Source organism: Quercus robur, chromosome 6 (assembly GCF_932294415.1).
Source record: "Quercus robur chromosome 6, dhQueRobu3.1, whole genome shotgun sequence".
In the NCBI taxonomy this organism is placed as follows: domain Eukaryota; kingdom Viridiplantae; phylum Streptophyta; class Magnoliopsida; order Fagales; family Fagaceae; genus Quercus; species Quercus robur.
In genome coordinates, this window is record NC_065539.1 from 49150491 (window position 1) to 49167265 (window position 16775).

Below are 16775 nucleotides of genomic sequence, written 5' to 3' on the forward strand. Positions count from 1 at the left end.
AAATGGGATTTGGGTATGGAGTTTCCTCGGTTTTGATTTTAGGGGAAGCAGAACGACGTCGTCGTTCCCCTTAAATGTTTTCTTTTCTTTTCTTTTTTAGACATTTTTCTTTTTTATTTTAATTCCCAAATTATAAAATTATAATAAAAAATAAAATAAAATAAAAATAAAAATAAATATTTAAAAAAAAAAAAAAAAAAAAAAAAAAAAAAAAGAAGAAGAAGAAAAAAAACAGCATCATTTCAGTGACATTAACGGCAACCCATAACTAGGTTTAACGAAATCCTGCATTAACAAAAATTGACAGTTAGAGGACTGAATTAACAAAACTAAAAATTAGAGGACTAAAATGAAAAAAGAGTGAAAGTTAGAGGGTCAGTTTTGCATTTTTGCCTAAAATTTATTGTATTGTATTGTATTGTATTTTTATACATATTTCACTATATATAATACCCAACTACAAAATATATTTAATTTGTTAGTTGTTACACCACAAAAAGACTCCTAATATAAAACATAATTTCAAATAACACATATTGACTTTTAAAAATATACAATCTAATATATTAATTCAATAATTATCCAATAAAACATATTTATATCAAATTTTGCCCTATATTACGCGGATCTGTGACTGGTATATATAATCAACAAGGTGTTTTTTTTTTGAGAAACAGGCTTCAAAACTTTTAAACTAGTAAAAAAAAATTAAAAGAGTGAGAGTTGTAGGATATACAAATGCAAGTACCAGTTACAAATATGAAACTCCGAAGAGGCATGACATTATTTAGTACTTAGCAACTCCTCTACTTACAAGGGCCAAATCGAATTCAAACATTTGTCTAGGCCCGCAGCTTGAGCTCAACTACCTCAATTATGTACAGTAAGTACTAATATATGTAATTAAATGTGTATATAGAAATGCCAGCTTCCATCTTCTGCATTCTTCTTAGGTAATTGTTAATATCCACAGTGAGAGCCAATTGTTAACATACTTTTATAGAGATTAAGAAAAAAATTACAAGACAAAACTGGAAGAAGGTGGGAAAGCATACTATTATCAACCTTGCAAAAATAAGGCAATTTGAGTTTTTCAACTATAAAAGGGGCCAATCAAATGCATTATTCATTTTGGAGGAGTCCCGCAATCATTATTCAGAACACTCAACTCAACCACCCTGAAAACAATTAAGAACGAGCATAACGAACAGAGACTCGCCGCTGTATGGGGCTCCTACAAGAAGGGCAATCCTTCATGCCCTGTTTCTCATGGAGCTCATTGCATGTTGTACAGACCACCTGGTGAGCACATGGGAGAAAAACCACAGACATCTCCTCTGAAAGGCACATCACACACTCCCGTTCCCGTTTCACACCACCTGACTCAGAGTAGTCCTGAAAATCTCTCACCACATCTGAGATATAAGGGGCCCAGGAATTCTGGTGATCTAGGCCATTTCTGATGTCTGTAAGTCTGCTGGCATAGCTTCCATCAATGCCCCTCTTGAGTGCAGCAATTTTTGAAGAATCAGTCTTCAGTCTCAATTGGGAGATTTCTTTTTCAAGCTTCTCAATGTCATCTTTGTATTTCTGCAGATTTTTTTCCGCTTTGGATTTAATCATATCCTCTTTTGATTTTGTTGAAGCCTCAATTTGTTCTCTTTCTTTTCTTATGGAATTGGCCTGCACAAGTAGTTCTTCCTTCCCTTTTTCCTCCTGTTTCCATTTAGCCTGTGATATTTTTTATATCAATGAGAAAGGGCCCAGTGGTAAAACTCATAATCACAAGAAGCACCAAGAGGAACTAGGAATGACATCTTTGTGGAACCACTAAGCAGTATACTTTCAAAGCATTAACAGAAGGGCACTTTAGAACTGCCCTATTAACATGCTTCTTCCGACAGCTACTACAATACACTTCACGTGTTTCTTTAAAAGCTTTACTTCAGGAATAAGTTTTGGTCGGCCAAAAAAATGAAATGGAGGAAATATCCGGAGTTTGGAAATGCATAAAAATGTGCACGATTACAGGCTTACAACATGCATGTGCCTACTACTTAGGTACAGACAAGCCCTAAAAGAAAGTTGAATAAAATTTATTTAAGTTCAAGTCACCGATCAAAATGTTAAGATAACAAGTAAAGAGAATGTGTGAAGATAAGCTTTTTAGAAGATCAATAAGATTTTGACATCCATACAAACAAATAATAAATTTTTAGCAAAAATACAAATTACACCCTTTAAGTTTGGTCAATTATCATTTTGGTCTTGCAAGTTTTATTTTTGACATTTTAGTCCTATATGTTTGCATTTGTTGTCACCGTTAGTTGTTTCGTCCATCCATAACTTCTGTCAACTACTCCATTAAAAAATAATTTTTAATACTAAAAAACTATTAAACTTATTTTTTCAAAAAGTAAAAAAATACAACTTACATCCTTCAAGTTTGGTCAATTGTCATTTTAGTCCTATAAATTTCATTTTTGTCATGTAAGTTCACATTTGCCGTCACCGTTAGCTCTTCTTAATGGTAATTTTTTCAAAGGAAAGGAGGACGAAATAACAATGACAACAAATGTAAACTCACAAACCAAAATGACAAAAATGAAACTTATAGACCAAAATGACAATCGACCAAACTAAGGGTGTAATTTATATTTTTGCTTTTTTTTTTTTGATAAGTAATAAAAAATTTATTCAAACATTAAAAAAAAGAGTCACCCAAGTATACACGACATATATAGCAGGGGATCAACACAATTAGGAACACAAATTACAAGCATTCATCAAATCATAATTTGAAGAGATAGAATGGTTTTCTACGATAGACATCCAATATAATAGCGTTTTAAAAAATAAAAGTTTTAGATCGATTACTGTCCTTTCAAAATCCTCAAAACACCAGTTGTTTCGCTCCAGCCAAATGCACCACATCAAACAAGGAGGGACAGCCATCCAGGAAATGTTGTTGCGATGACGACCAAACTTCCCTTGCCAACATGCTAGAAGGTCAACCACAGACTTCGGCATTACCCAGTAGAGCCCAAACAATGTGAATACCATAGACCAAAGCTGGACTGCAATAGGACAATGCAACAAAAGATGATCCACTGATTCCTGCTGCATTTACACATGTAACACCAATCTAGAATCCATAATTTTCTCATGCATAAGTTATCGATCGTCAAAATTTTCCCCAAAGAAGCTGTCCAAGCAAAGAACACTTCTTTGGAGGGAACCTTTGGCTTCCAAATGCAAGGACTGATCACAAACACCTATCAATGCCCAATAATAGCTACTCCCCTGAAAACCCCTACTCTTGGCAGGTATCCAGCAGAACTTATCCTCACCAGTACCCCTCAAAGAGACATCATATATAATATCAATAAACGTAGACAAGGATTCCAATTCTCAATCTTGAACCGCACGCAAAAACTCCATATCCCAATAAAGCACCCCATTGGGGAACTTCATGAGATCAACCACATAAGCCTCCTTATCCCTACTAATGTTGAATAACTCTAGGAAACTCAATTTGAGAGAACTATCCCCACACCAAACACCATGCCAAAATTTTACTCTTGATCCATCTCCAATATCAAACAGAACATAACGAGAAAAGTTAGTCCATCCACTACTAATAGGCTTCCATAAACTTACCGCATAAGGACATGGGACGGACTTAGAGCACCAACCTCCCCCCTCACTTCCATAGCTAACCCCTATTACCCTTCTCCAAAAAGCATCTCTCTCAGACCCTAATCTTCATAACCATTTTCCTAACAAAGCTTCATTAAAGCATCTCAAATTTCTGATCCCTAACCCCCCAGACTGAATAGGAGAGTATACCGAGCATACCGTAGACCAATTCACCAGATGAGTTTTCGAATCATCTCCCATACCACTCCAAAGAAAATTTTGTTGTAGTTGTTCTAGATGATTTGCAATATCCACCGGAATAGGGAAGAGAGAAAGAAAATAAGATGGCAAGTTAGATAAAATACTTTTTATTAAAGTAACTTTACCTGCCTTAGAGAGATACAATTGTTTCCAACCTACAAATTTCCTTTCCACCTTCTCAATAATTGGATTCCAGATTGATCTATCTTTAAATTTTAAATTTGCACCCAAAGGAAGACCTAAATACTTCAAAGGAAAGGAACCCTGCTTGCACCCCAAAATACCAACTAGTAGATCAATATCTGGAACCACACCCACAGGGACTAATTCAGATTTCCCCATATTTATTTTTAATCCTGACACAATCTCAAACCATAGTAGAATCAAATGCAGAAATACAATCTAGTCAAGATCAGCATCACACATAATCATTGTATCATCTGCAAAAAAGGTGGGTCACCTGTAAATGATTACATGTGGAGGTACCCACACTGAAACCAGATATAAAACCATCTCTTGAAGCCTTATCCAAAATTTTGCTAACCGCCTCCATGACTAAAACAAACAATAAAGAGGACAACGGATCACCCTCCCATAGACCTCTAGATTTCTCAAAGAAACCACAAGAGGCTCCAGTAATTAAAACCGAAAATTTAACTGTAGATAAACAGGAAAAAAATCCAGTTTCTCCATTTTTCAGGAAAACCACAGCGCTTCAGCATATAGATGAGAAATCCCCAATTCACAAGATCATACACCTTCTCCACATCCAATTTGCATAACACCCCAGGCACTCCTAATTTCAACTACTATCAAGGCACTCATTTGCAATAAGAATTGAATCTAGAATCTTCCTATTCTTGACAAAACCATTCTGAGATTCTAAAATTATGTCCCAATCACCTCTTTCAACCTATTAGCCAACACTTTAGCAATAATTCTGTAAACTCCCCTATCAAAGTAATAGGACGGAAATCTTTCACTTCACGTCTGATTTTTTTTGGGATTAAATAAATGAAGGTAGCATTTAGGCACTTTTCAAACTGACCTCACATACACATCAGTGTGTCTTAAACCTAGAAAAAAATAATTATGAAAATTACACTCACTCATGGTATAAAATTGATGCTTGAATTTGCCCTAAAGGAGTAACCTAAATTTTCTTGACCAGAAGGAAGCCTAAGGCAGGCCTTAATAAGGGTTATTCCTACCATATCTACACTTCTTCTCATTTGTTCAACTTCTTTATAAGCACATGCATGTACCCTACATACAATGCATGCATGAGTGCACGAAGGAATACGCCAAGCAGTGTCATTTGCACCTCGACAAACTGTGAAAGGAGCATTAACTGCAAAGAGTTTTAGGTCCAACTTTTTAAACTCCTATGCCAGATATCATCCTAATTGGATGTTTGTGACCTCATCATCTATAAAAAAAATTTCCTTATGATAGTGGCAACCACTTTTGATTATCTAACAGATGCAGCTAATGTTATGACTTCCAATCATGTCAATACATTGGCAATGACAAACCTTAATTAAAAAAAAAAATTATTAAAAAAAAATATATTAAAAAGAAAAAAGAAGAAGAGTGAACTGTCAATGAGAAACCAGTTAATGGTTGGCCTCATGTGGGGGTCCATTATTAAAAAAAAAGGGGAGGGGGAGGTGGGGGCAAGGAATTATATTTGAACTTTTACAATGTTAAAATAATGGTTAAATAATTATACTCATTATTTCCTAACAGTTTAAGTTTTGGCACAAATGGTAGTTTATCATGGTATCAAATCGAGTGGCCAAAATTCACCTTGTTTCCACTCTATCCCATTTATAAAGTTAAAAATCCCGCATGCTATGCCCCAGTTGTGAAGGGAGAATCTAGGCTCACTCATGAGGGAGAGTGTTAAATTAATGGTTAAATGATTAAATTTACTATTTCACAACACCTTAAGATTTTGGGATAAGTGGTAGTTTATCATAGAACATACCTCAAGTTGCCCTTCAAGACATTTGTCTTGCTCTAATTCCTGTAGCAGCTGTGTTACTTTGCGTTTTTCTGTACTAAGTTCTTCCTGGAACAAGGTTTTTTGCTTCTCCCATGACTGAAATTTCATCAGCGTCTTCTTCTCTCTCTTGGAAACCTCCTCACAGCTTGCAGCTGACTCTACAGCACGTAATTTAGCAGCTTCCATCTCCTGCCTCAGTTGAGCATTCTCCACCTCAAGCTTTCGGACAGCAGAATTAGCTCGCTCAACCTGCCCACTAGCCTTGCACAAAGCATTCTCCATCTCAGATAGCTTCTTCATAGTGTTTTCTTCCAAAGTCTGCTTCTCTTTCTTGAGACGTTCAACTTCTTCTTTTTCTTGTCTCAGAGTTTTAAGTTCAGCCTTTTCCTTACTCAGCCTTCGAGCAGCCTGCATAACCTTCTGATTTGCCCACTCTGTCCACTCCTGGAGCTGATTTTGCAGGTCCCGAACTCTCGGAACCAGCTTCAAAATTAACTCATCCTTCTTGTCCCGGGGTACCCACTGCCCCAGAGATTTATCATATGGTATGCCAGCAAAACTACAATTAGATGGCTCAGCATTACAGCTTGAGGGCACCAAAGCAGAGTTGCTCTTAGTAGGAAGTGAAAGAGAAAGTTCAGTATCGGCAGCTGATAATGAAGGTGGTGTACTAGGTGCAGGTAATGCAGGTGGAGAATTAACTGCAGCTACTGTTGTTGAAGTGTTGGTCTTAGACAATGCTGAAATGGTATTAATACTTTCCAGGTTTGAAGCTGCAGAGGAAGGGAGCCCAGAGTTGACTGAAAGACTATGATTCCCATTGACTTGAGGCACATCAACTACCACTGGTTTATTTATCTTTAAGGAAGCACTTTTGAGATTAACTGCAGTGGATTCTGATACAGATTTCAATTTTTTATCCAAGATTAAACCACCAAAAGCACTAAGCTTTCCTCCTCTTGAAGACCCTTTAGATCCATATGTCCGGTAATGTTTCTCCACATGAAGTGACTTTTGTCGGAGTATGTATTCTCTCTTAGTAGTACCAGAATGGACCTTTCTACTTCCCCCAAACTTTTCTTCCGCTGCAGGAGATTGAGACGTTCCTGCAACATTAAAGGATTTATCAATAGTATCAGATGTTGTAGTTGTGCCCTCTTTCTCTGATACTAGTCCATTGAGAACAAGGGAATTCTTTGGTTTCATTATGTTGGGAACTCCTGCCATGGTGGGTGCTTCGGATTGAGTACTATGAGAACAATTAAACTGTTTAGAAGAACTTGGAAGATTCAATTCCAAGCTTTTGATTTCTGTTTTAGATTGAATTTGGGTGGAATTATAGGAGCTCCCACTTGAGGCCCCATCACCCACAAAACTACTCAAGGGATCTCCATCCATTGCACAAGCATGTGAAACATTCATATCACAAATCAACAAGCACCACATTGCATCCCCTGTGCTGAAGAAAGGCCTAACCTCTCGAAGAACACAAACCAATTCTGCCAATACATACTTCCCCAGCTGCTGTAAATCCTCGAAATAGTGCTCCCTTGAAGGATCAATTTCTTGGCCACTTCTAAGAAATGCTAAAGCATTATCCACTATATTTGACACTGTGTCTTTACACCCATAACAAAGGCCAGACCTTAAGATAGCCTTTGTAGCAACTTCTTCAGTGTAACCAAAAGCAATGATTTTTTTTATTGCACTCTTGAAAATGGCGTCTAAATTGCTTAAAACAAGTTCTTCAAGCTCAGCTTCCGTAAGATCACTCCAATCAGCATCTTGGAATTCATCTGCCTCTAATTCTTCTCTAGGCCGGCTAGGCCCAACTTCAGTTGCACCTGCAGCACTAGACAATCCAAGATCAAGTTTCAACCCATCAGAATGATTTTGGTTAACACAACACAGATCACAGGCACTTAATTGTCCATGACCTGGGGCAATGTCAAATTTCTCCGCTGAAAATTCATAACTTGGGCATTCATTTTGAGGCGACAAGATAATCTTATTTGGGTCACCACTTAAAGGCGGATCAGCCCGAAATTTCCTCTTATTTCTACTCCCCTTTTCTTGTATAGAAACTGAAGAAGACACCTGACAATTAACTTTAGCAACCATTGATGCCATTTTCAGCTGCACAAAATAATATCTTTCAATACATTGATCAAGCCTATCTATCATCATCTATCTATCAATCCCCAATGAGTCAATGCAACACTAAAACACTGATTAACCAACACTATCAAACCCATTGAAAAATAAAAATAAAACATTAAAATTAACATTGGTATCAGAGATTCACAATCCCAAGTCATAAGATCAGCTTCTCATAACAAAAATACAAAAAATCGACAACTAAAACAGATTGACCATTGCATGCAGCAAGTACTAGAAAACATACCTATGAATCCCAGTATCAAGAAAAAAACGATAATCAAGATTCTGCAACCAAAAAAAAAAAAAATCCAAAATTAGTTCTTCCCAGAAACGAAACAATATTCAATCATCAATGCATTTACAGACATACACAGTTGCCAAAAATATCAAAATTCAAAGAATCCACACGAATTTCTATACAAATCTAAATTTTGAAACCAGCCCATAGATCAATAAAGCATCAAATAAAGTTCCCAAAATCCATATATATTTGTAGCCACTGTCAAATATTATTGGAAGATCCTCAACAGCAGTTCGAGAATTTTGAGGTTTTATAATCAGAATATCAACGATCGATACGTACCAGATTGGAGCTAATGTTCAACAAATCGAAGTTACGAACAACCTTAGAACATCGGATTGTCAAAAGGGAAAATTTATTTGCTATTTTTTTTTCCTTTATTTTCTTTTTATGTTAAGCTCTTAATAAAGAATTGAACTCTCTCTTCACTCTCTCTCTTATATTTTTTCGGTTAAGGGATTTTTTTATTTTTTATTTTATTTTTTTTTTTGTTAAAATCAAGTAACCATGGTTATCCAAATATGCCTCCCAAAGATAACCATGGTTGATTAAAATTAGACATCTACCTCACTTTTTTTTTTTTTTTTTTGATGAATAATTTCTCCTTTCAAGAAAAAAAAAATGTGATAATTTTTTTTTTTTAGTTCATTCTTGTGCCACCTACCCTCATATAATTCTTTTTACAAATTGAATGATGGTTCTCATTTTTCTTTTTTCTTTTTTCTTTTTTTCTATTGTGAATATATTCAAGTTAAGAAAAAGAGAAGAGGGGTCGACCTAGTCCATTTCCAACCTCGAAGAGAAAAAATTGGGAGGAATATAGGAGATGGGAAGAATTTCATCCCAATTACAAAATATTGCCTAATGGGCTACATTATCGGTTGAAAATATCAACATCTTAGTACTCATTTGGTTTAGTTGAAAAATGTTAATCAACTTAAAAAACATTTTCAATGTAATAGTAAAATAACCTCTCGTAAGACGCAAATTGTTATACCCTTACCTTAGTCCACAACAAATCCTCCCCCCCCCCCCCCCCACCCCCCCACCCCAAAACCATGATTTAGCTACAATCCACCTCTCTTTATCTCATGATCCACCCCCATCATAAATTGACCCACCCTTGCTATGCAACCCACCTTTTCGCAAATCCACCCACTTGTTAGTATGGGTGCATTTTCCAAACACTTTGTTTATTGTTGCTAGTCCTACATTGGTTTGGATTGAGCTTCCTTTTGTGATTATAAGCCATTGTAAGTCTCTAATAATATCTTAACTTCTTAATATATTATGCTTAGTGTGGACTTGGGCCTTATAAATATCACACACATATGCATCGCCCTACCCTATTTCATCTCACACTTGAAAGTCGATGCTACAGTACGAACTAGTGGGTTGATTGGCTAAGAGAGCCATTCAGACCAAGCTTTACTCCAAGTGGCACTCGAACAAGAGAGTCATTCGAACCGAGTTCTACTTTAAGTGGCATTAATCAACCTTTAAAAACAATGCTTTTGCAATGTGATTTTATAAGCAATATGAGCTCATTCTAAACTTTTATTCATTTTTTGTTCTTGCTAATTATTGATTATTATTCGGGTTATTATTTGTTATATCAAGCTTGTTTATCCACTAAAATGTTTCCAACACCACTCCCATTGTCCCACAATCTGGTTGAAAACTCGAGTTTCGGGTCAAAATAGCATTAGATTACATTTTGGAGCCATCCTTCAAAAATTACAAACTTAAGATTGTAATCATTTGCCGAATTTGTTGCTAACAAAGCAACAAAAGATTCACTTGCGGCTTGCCTAAGTAATCGAAGGGGGTCGACTACCTTTTTTTCTTTTCTTTTTTTTTTAATAACAAGGGGTAAAAATACTTGAACGTGCAAAAATAATATCATCCATATCACTGCTGCATATATAACAGCCAATATTCTCCTTTTTGGTCCGATAGCACATCAAAATTAAATTTGTTAATGTACTGATACAATTTTATCAGATGTCTATGAAAGGGAATTTAATAGTTTATGAAAATTTAGGCACCTACTCTCTCTTGGATTCTATTTCGTATTGTTAATAAATGGATTAGTAATGTGAATGTCACATAACAAACCAGTGCAAAACAATTTGGCAATCTTCCTTTAATCCAAGTGTGTATTTTGTGCATGTGTGTGCATTTGGTAAGGGTGAGAATAAATTGTGAACCAATCTTTTTTAGGAAATTGGAATTCATCTAATTATCATCTCCAACACCATGAATCTTCATAACAACAACCAAAAAAAAAAGCTAAAAAATAACTCCAGCCTCATTATAAATTTGTTATTTAGAACAAACCAACATGGCCAAGGATTTTTCTTTTTCTTTTTCCCAATGGTTTATAGATCTAATGGCATTTGCATTGTTTGTAATGGAAGAACAATTTAGGAATCCTAATCTAAGGGTTAAGACAGAGACTCTTATAACATTGTGCAAAACAAAACAAAAAAGAAGAAGAAAAGAAAAGGACCATTTTCTGTTTTATGCACAAATGTATGGATGTGAGTGCATATATATACGTGTGGACATGATATTACATTACAATGACTTCAGTGAGTTTTCATTTCATGCTCTTTGTGGTTTTTTATGGAATTTTTTGTCAGAGAATGTCATTGCAATAAAAGTCTAAAAACCTAATTGCATATGAACACGCAACAAGGCACCATCTCCCATTTCTATTCTCCCCTAAAACCCTTCGTTTCCTTGTCAACAAAATAGACCTTCTTATGCATCATCTAAAGAAATTTATTAATCTGTCACCCTCTTATTATGGTGTCAAACATATTTTATATGCTTCTCTTCACATTAAAATAAAAATTAAGTCAATACAATGACTCATTGCTTTGTATGATTAAGCGATTGGTGTTGTCTATAGGAAAAAAGGAAAGGGTGAGATGCTTGCTCTTTGCTAGCAAAAAGATTGATGGGAAATCAAGTGGTACCACCCATTAGAAAATAGGCTAAATAGCATTGGCAAGTGGAATTTTGTGAAGAGCACACTTCTTCTCCAAGATAGAAGGAATAATTTCTTTCTCCTTTGATCTTTCATTGGTTCAATTATTCAATCACATATTATTGAAACAATTTCTTGAGATGGTAAGATATGAATAATGGCCAAGAGCTTTATAGATTAATTAGCACCTCTTAACGAATATATCTGAGATTTTTTTTTTTTAGAAGAAGATATCTAAAATTTAAATCTCTCATCTCCAAATTATCAAATTCTAAAATTAAAAAAAAAAATTGTAATAGTTAATAATCACTTTTACATAAATCTATCATTAACATCATTTTATTATCAGTCATTTACAATTAATCATCTTTAAAAATGATACAAAAAAGATGTGACAAAAGTTGTCTTACTAGTAGGGCTATTCATTCAACTTATCAATTGTAAAAGGAGTCAAGATTCTTTGCCCATTCTTAAAGTCACACAAATTCTCAATTGGATTTGCATATAAAATTGTAATTCACTTTTTTTAATTTTTTTTTTAATGTAGGAGATGAAATAAAAGTATAAGAAAGTTTGTTGTGCTTATAAATTGATGAGATTTAAAGCTCAAACTTGCAATTAGATTATGTGTTTAAAGAATCAAACTTTGCAACGATCTTCATCAAACCAATAATGTGGCTAAGAAACTAATAATTAATATCCAATTCAGACATTGGTATTTCTTTTAAATCAATATTTTCTCTTTAATTCTAACTATGGACACAGGTTAAATATGAATCCTTAATCGATGGCAACATATAATATCTATCTTCTTCTTTTTCGGGTAATAAAAATGTTTAGGAGGTGATGGTGACAACTCCTACACACCTAAAGCAACACGAAAAGAGATAAACACTAATGTGCTTATTAGTATAAATAAGAAAAACTCAAATCTTAGACCTATTTCCTATTGGTTCAAGGCCTAATCATATATAATATCTATCATGCCATCGTTGAACTATACTAATGTTAAATTTTTATATTCTTGTTTTTCTTATCGTATTCACTCAATTTTTTTTTTTTTTAATTAAACAAAATATTTAACCACCTACCCTAGTTGGTTGCCGCACAAGTTTGGTTCCTTTGAATAAACAAGAATAAACATCATACGAAAAGGTCATCTCCCTAGTACTCTCTTGACTCTTCCTTTCTTTATTATCACTTTTGAAAATTAATTAATTAAATAATTAAATTGGCAATGGCTTAAGTAATAATTAATAATTAGTACTTAAAAAAAAAAAAAAAAACAAGGGTCCCACATTGTACCACGCGGTCCACATCCGACCAAAAGAAAAGAAAAAAAACACAACAATTACAAAGCCAAAGTGCAAAAAAAAAAAAAAAAAAAAACAAAAAAAACATGGAGCAAAAGGCACCCCAAATAGAGCCACAGTCCCAGAAGGCAAGTCTTCATCAGAGTGACGCAGATGATGATGATGAGAACGTGAAACAGCTCAATGAATGTTCTTCTCTCTACTTGTCCTTGCAGGTAATTTTCTTCATTTTTGAAGTTTCATCTTAAACCCTAAACCCTGAACACTATTTACTTTAGGGCTACTGTGATTGATTTGAAGAACCCATTTTTTTTTTATCCATGATTTGCAGGATTGTCTTATTAAAAGTAATAGAAATTGGAAGTCTTGCCAGATGGGTATGCGTTTTTTTAAGTCTCTATTCTCACTCTCACTCTCTTTTTTTTTTTTTTTTTTGTGGGTTTAATTTCCTGTTTACAAGTATATTAGGGTTATGAGAATTATGAAGAATTTGGACTTTATTCTCTCTTTTGAGTTCATTGCAGAAAGAGCGAAAATTTAATGTTGAATTTCTTTAGTTTTATTTTTTGCTTATACACTATTGGTTCTGAAGTTTAAAGTTTAAAGTTTAAAGGTGATCACTAGTCTGTTAGACGATTTGTCCAAATTAAAAACTGACATGTCATTTCATAAGGAGTAAAAACGATCACTTTTAATTTTTTAGGACTAAAAACGGTCACTTTAAGTTTGTTAGGGACTAAAAGCAATCATTTTAAACTTTAGGGACTAAAATTGCCCTTGCGCAAAGCCGCTAACGTTTAGAGACTAACCATGTATTTTGGCCTTTTTTGGGGTATTGGTAATTTGGTATGAATTCCCATTTGAAAATCTGGGAAATTTCTTGTTTTTGTATTGATGCATTCTATTGGTTTTTTCCATTCACTGTGCTTGCTTTCTTATTGAAGTACTTTTGTATTTCTATGTTGTTAAAATATTTGGCAGAAGTTCAAGCTTTGAAGGCATGCAATGAAAGAAGGAAAAAATGACAAAGGGAACTGAGAATTTTTGCATAAAAGAGCTGGACTCTGCGGATTAGCACCCTGACCATATATTTGAAGTTTTGGTTTCTATGGTTGATTGAACAGAACCATCTGTCATGTTCTGTGATTTTTAAGTTTTTGTTGATGATTCTTCAACAAATTCATCTTATGATGGATTGTTCTAAACACTTGTCTCCGAATTATTGACCGGTTGCTAGATTGTAGTTTAGTTTAAGGCAATTTAAAGGGGGAATGAATGAACTTTTGAAATGCAACTTTGATATATTCGAACTTTCTTTTTTGTTTTGATAAATTGATATATTCGAACATTTTACTGAGCTCTTGGCTTCTTCATTGTACTCATGCTTAATTTAAATATGTTTTCATTTAGTTGTTGTGAGATTTTATCACTTGGCACTTGATCTTTTCCAAGAAATAATGTTATAAAGTTATTGTCAGGAAATATAGCTCACGCAAATGAAGGAAGATAAAGTTTTGCTTATCTGTTCGCGGGTTTTTTACTTTTCATGACAATATCCTAATTTCTCTTGCAATTGGTAAGTACTAATGATTTCATGAATGGCCTTTGTACAAATTGATTGTTTTGCATCGTGGTGTTTGTACTTTATAGCCAAGGGCTGCTTTAAATTACATGTGAAATGCAATAGGGATCTTTACAATTAGTATGTCTGATTTCAATCTACTTCACTGAGTGTGTACTTGAATCTAATATGATCAGGAAGATGACAATAAAGCTAGTTGATGAATAAAATAATTTTTTAGAGGAAGAACTGATGAAGGTAGAATCCGCAAAAGGAATAGTAGGTTTGAGTATCATAAGTAGAAAATGGGTTTGTCAATGGTTTTTTTAAGAGAAAAGGTCACATCTGTCGCATCCTCCAAAGGAGTGATAGGTTTGAGGGTATCATTAGGAGAATATGGTCTTGTTTTAATTCCATTTTCACTAAATAAATGAAGAGATGTTGCCCTTTGTGCTCCTGTATAGATGGTGTATATTTCCGCCTTTATGTTGTCACTACCAGTGAGCAATTTAATCATTGAATATGAGGTTTGCAGCACCTTGTACTTGTTGGTCATGAACCATAGCCGAGAGTCCAAGGAACAGAGCCACTCCTATTGGCTGGCGGAGTGGTACATCCACCCAAACTCGGCTTGCACAAGAAAGGGGCCACTTCTTTCAGCTCCGGAAAAATAAAGCAAACCATTGCATGAATTCACCTGATCAAACTCAGAACTAGGCAGGTTATTTTCTGCTTCTAACCTTGTTCTCTTGACTTGAATAGGAGCTCCTCATGTCTTTTACATGGGACAAATATAGTTTTCACAATTCATTTATTTAGGAGAGAAAAGATGGGGGAGAGATGGGGGGTAACGGTCAAGATGTCAATAGCTTATTGTAAGGTGAAGTTGAGTCAAGTGAGGATGTGAAATCTGATAGATGCCCAAATGAGCCAAGTATTAAAATTTCAAGATCGGTTCATTTTTTTTACCCTTCACAAATATATGTTAATAATTATTAATGAAATTATATTTAGTTCAATCTGATAGAATGATTTTTGTTTATGAATTTATGAAAATTAGATTCACAAGCGTTGCAATGTTATAAATTATATATTAATTTTTACTATGAAATGGACTATTTATATTATTTATAAATTACAAATAATAATTCAATATCTTATAAACTTATTTATTAATTTAAAATCTTAAGTTAAATAAGTTCATTTTTATACATGTGTATATATATAACACACAAAATATTATATGTACTAGAATCAAATCCCACACTCTAAGCTTGTTCACAAACATATTATTATGTTTGAGTTTAACTTATTTAATAATGGCAAAAATGCAAAACTGATCCTCTATCTTTCAATTTTTTTCATTTCAGTTTTCTAACTTTCAGTTTTGTCATTTCAGTCCTCTAACTTTTAATTGTTGTCAATTTAATACGCCGTTAAACTCCAGTTATATCTTGCTGTTAATTGAGCCAAAAGTACGTCGTTTTGGCTCTTTTTTTTTTTTTTTTTTAATAAATTTCGGAATTTAAAGAAAATTTAAAAAAAAAACTGATATTAAATAATAATAATAATAAAAAAAAAAAATGAGCCACGCCCAAATCACTCGCTGGTAAATTTCCTACACACTTCTCAAACTCAAACCAAATCCTCCACATTGTAAACCCAATACACAACAACAACAAAACTCCCACTACCACTTTCAGGAAACTAGCTACTCATCAATCTCTCACAAAAAAGTTTCAGCTTTCTTTCCACCATTTCATGCCAAGATTCAATCTTTCAACATCCCATCTCTTCCAATGTCCAAGAACACTCCTAAAACTGAAGAAGACAATGGATCTGACCCTGACCCAAGATTCAATCTTTCAACATCCCGTCTTTAGCAAAACCCATGAAACTGCCACACCCACAAAAATGCTCTGTCTGCCCTCTATTCAGCACTCTCCTCCTCATAGTCTTCGCTGCCACCGTTAGCTTCTGCGCTGTGCTTCGCCGCGCCGACGTCAACGTCAACCTTAGCGCGTGGTCCTCGCAGAAGAAAACCCATGTCCTCAACTTCAACTCCACTGAGGTTTTATCGGTATTGGTTGCAGTTTCGAACTGGGTTTTCATAACATAAATGTTTTCTTTTTCTTTTTTCTTTTTTTTAATTTTCTTTAAATTTCGAAATTTATTAAAAAAAAAATAAATTTAAAAGCCAAAATGGCATAGTTTTGGGTTAGTTAACACCAAAACATAACTGAAGTTTAACGGAATACCAAATTTACAACAATTGAAAGTTAGAGGACTGAAATCACAAAACTGAAAGTTAGAGGACTGAAATGAAAAAAATTAAAAGTTAGAGGGTCAATTTTGCATTTTTGCCTTTAATAATCGAGTCTAAAATTAAGCTTGCTTGATTTATTTGTTGAGTCATTTGCTAAATAAACAAACATGATAATTGTTGTTGAAGTCAAATCCAAGCTATTCATAAATAGATCGTTCATTTACAGCCTTATAAGAAGGTGGCATGTGTTGGAGAAATATATATGTGCATG

The 16775-nt window shown here is 34.3% G+C and overlaps 2 protein-coding genes across 3 annotated transcripts; one reads left to right on the forward strand and one right to left on the reverse strand.

Moving 5' to 3' along the window:
* Positions 1 to 973: 973 nt before the first annotated feature.
* On the reverse strand, positions 974 to 8820 carry LOC126689233 (putative E3 ubiquitin-protein ligase RF298). Of its 2 annotated transcripts, none has more exons than XM_050384349.1 (4): positions 8652 to 8819; positions 8313 to 8353; positions 5891 to 8044; positions 974 to 1731 (listed from the first exon to the last, which is right to left on the reverse strand). In XM_050384349.1, exons 3-4 carry the CDS (start codon positions 8036 to 8038, stop codon positions 1189 to 1191), a joined length of 2691 nt encoding a protein of 896 aa, XP_050240306.1. In that variant the 5' UTR covers positions 8039 to 8044; positions 8313 to 8353; positions 8652 to 8819; the 3' UTR covers positions 974 to 1188. The 2 variants fall into 2 exon arrangements, with proteins under 2 accessions (XP_050240306.1, XP_050240307.1); XM_050384350.1 differs by having other exon boundaries at positions 1708 to 3077; positions 8652 to 8820.
* Positions 8821 to 12724: 3904 nt separating this feature from the next.
* On the forward strand, positions 12725 to 14034 carry LOC126689234 (uncharacterized). The gene is made up of 3 exons (XM_050384351.1): positions 12725 to 12892; positions 13009 to 13054; positions 13659 to 14034. The coding sequence occupies exons 1-3, from the start codon at positions 12764 to 12766 to the stop codon at positions 13700 to 13702; spliced, it is 219 nt and encodes a 72-aa protein (XP_050240308.1). The 5' UTR covers positions 12725 to 12763; the 3' UTR covers positions 13703 to 14034.
* Positions 14035 to 16775: the final 2741 nt, after the last annotated feature.

Excerpts from the sequence above, each read along its gene's own strand:
- LOC126689234 (XM_050384351.1), top strand. The coding sequence starts at position 12,764 with ATGGAGCAAAAGGCACCCCAAATAGAGCCACAGTCCCAGAAGGCAAGT. Across the intron at positions 12,893-13,008 it reads CTCTCTACTTGTCCTTGCAG|GATTGTCTTATTAAAAGTAA; the intron begins GTAATTTTCTTC and ends CATGATTTGCAG. Across the intron at positions 13,055-13,658 it reads TTGGAAGTCTTGCCAGATGG|AAGTTCAAGCTTTGAAGGCA; the intron begins GTATGCGTTTTT and ends AATATTTGGCAG.
- LOC126689233 (XM_050384349.1), bottom strand. The coding sequence starts at position 8,038 with ATGGCATCAATGGTTGCTAAAGTTAATTGTCAGGTGTCTTCTTCAGTT. Across the intron at positions 1,732-5,890 it reads GTCTTGAAGGGCAACTTGAG|GCTAAATGGAAACAGGAGGA; the intron begins GTATGTTCTATG and ends AAAATATCACAG.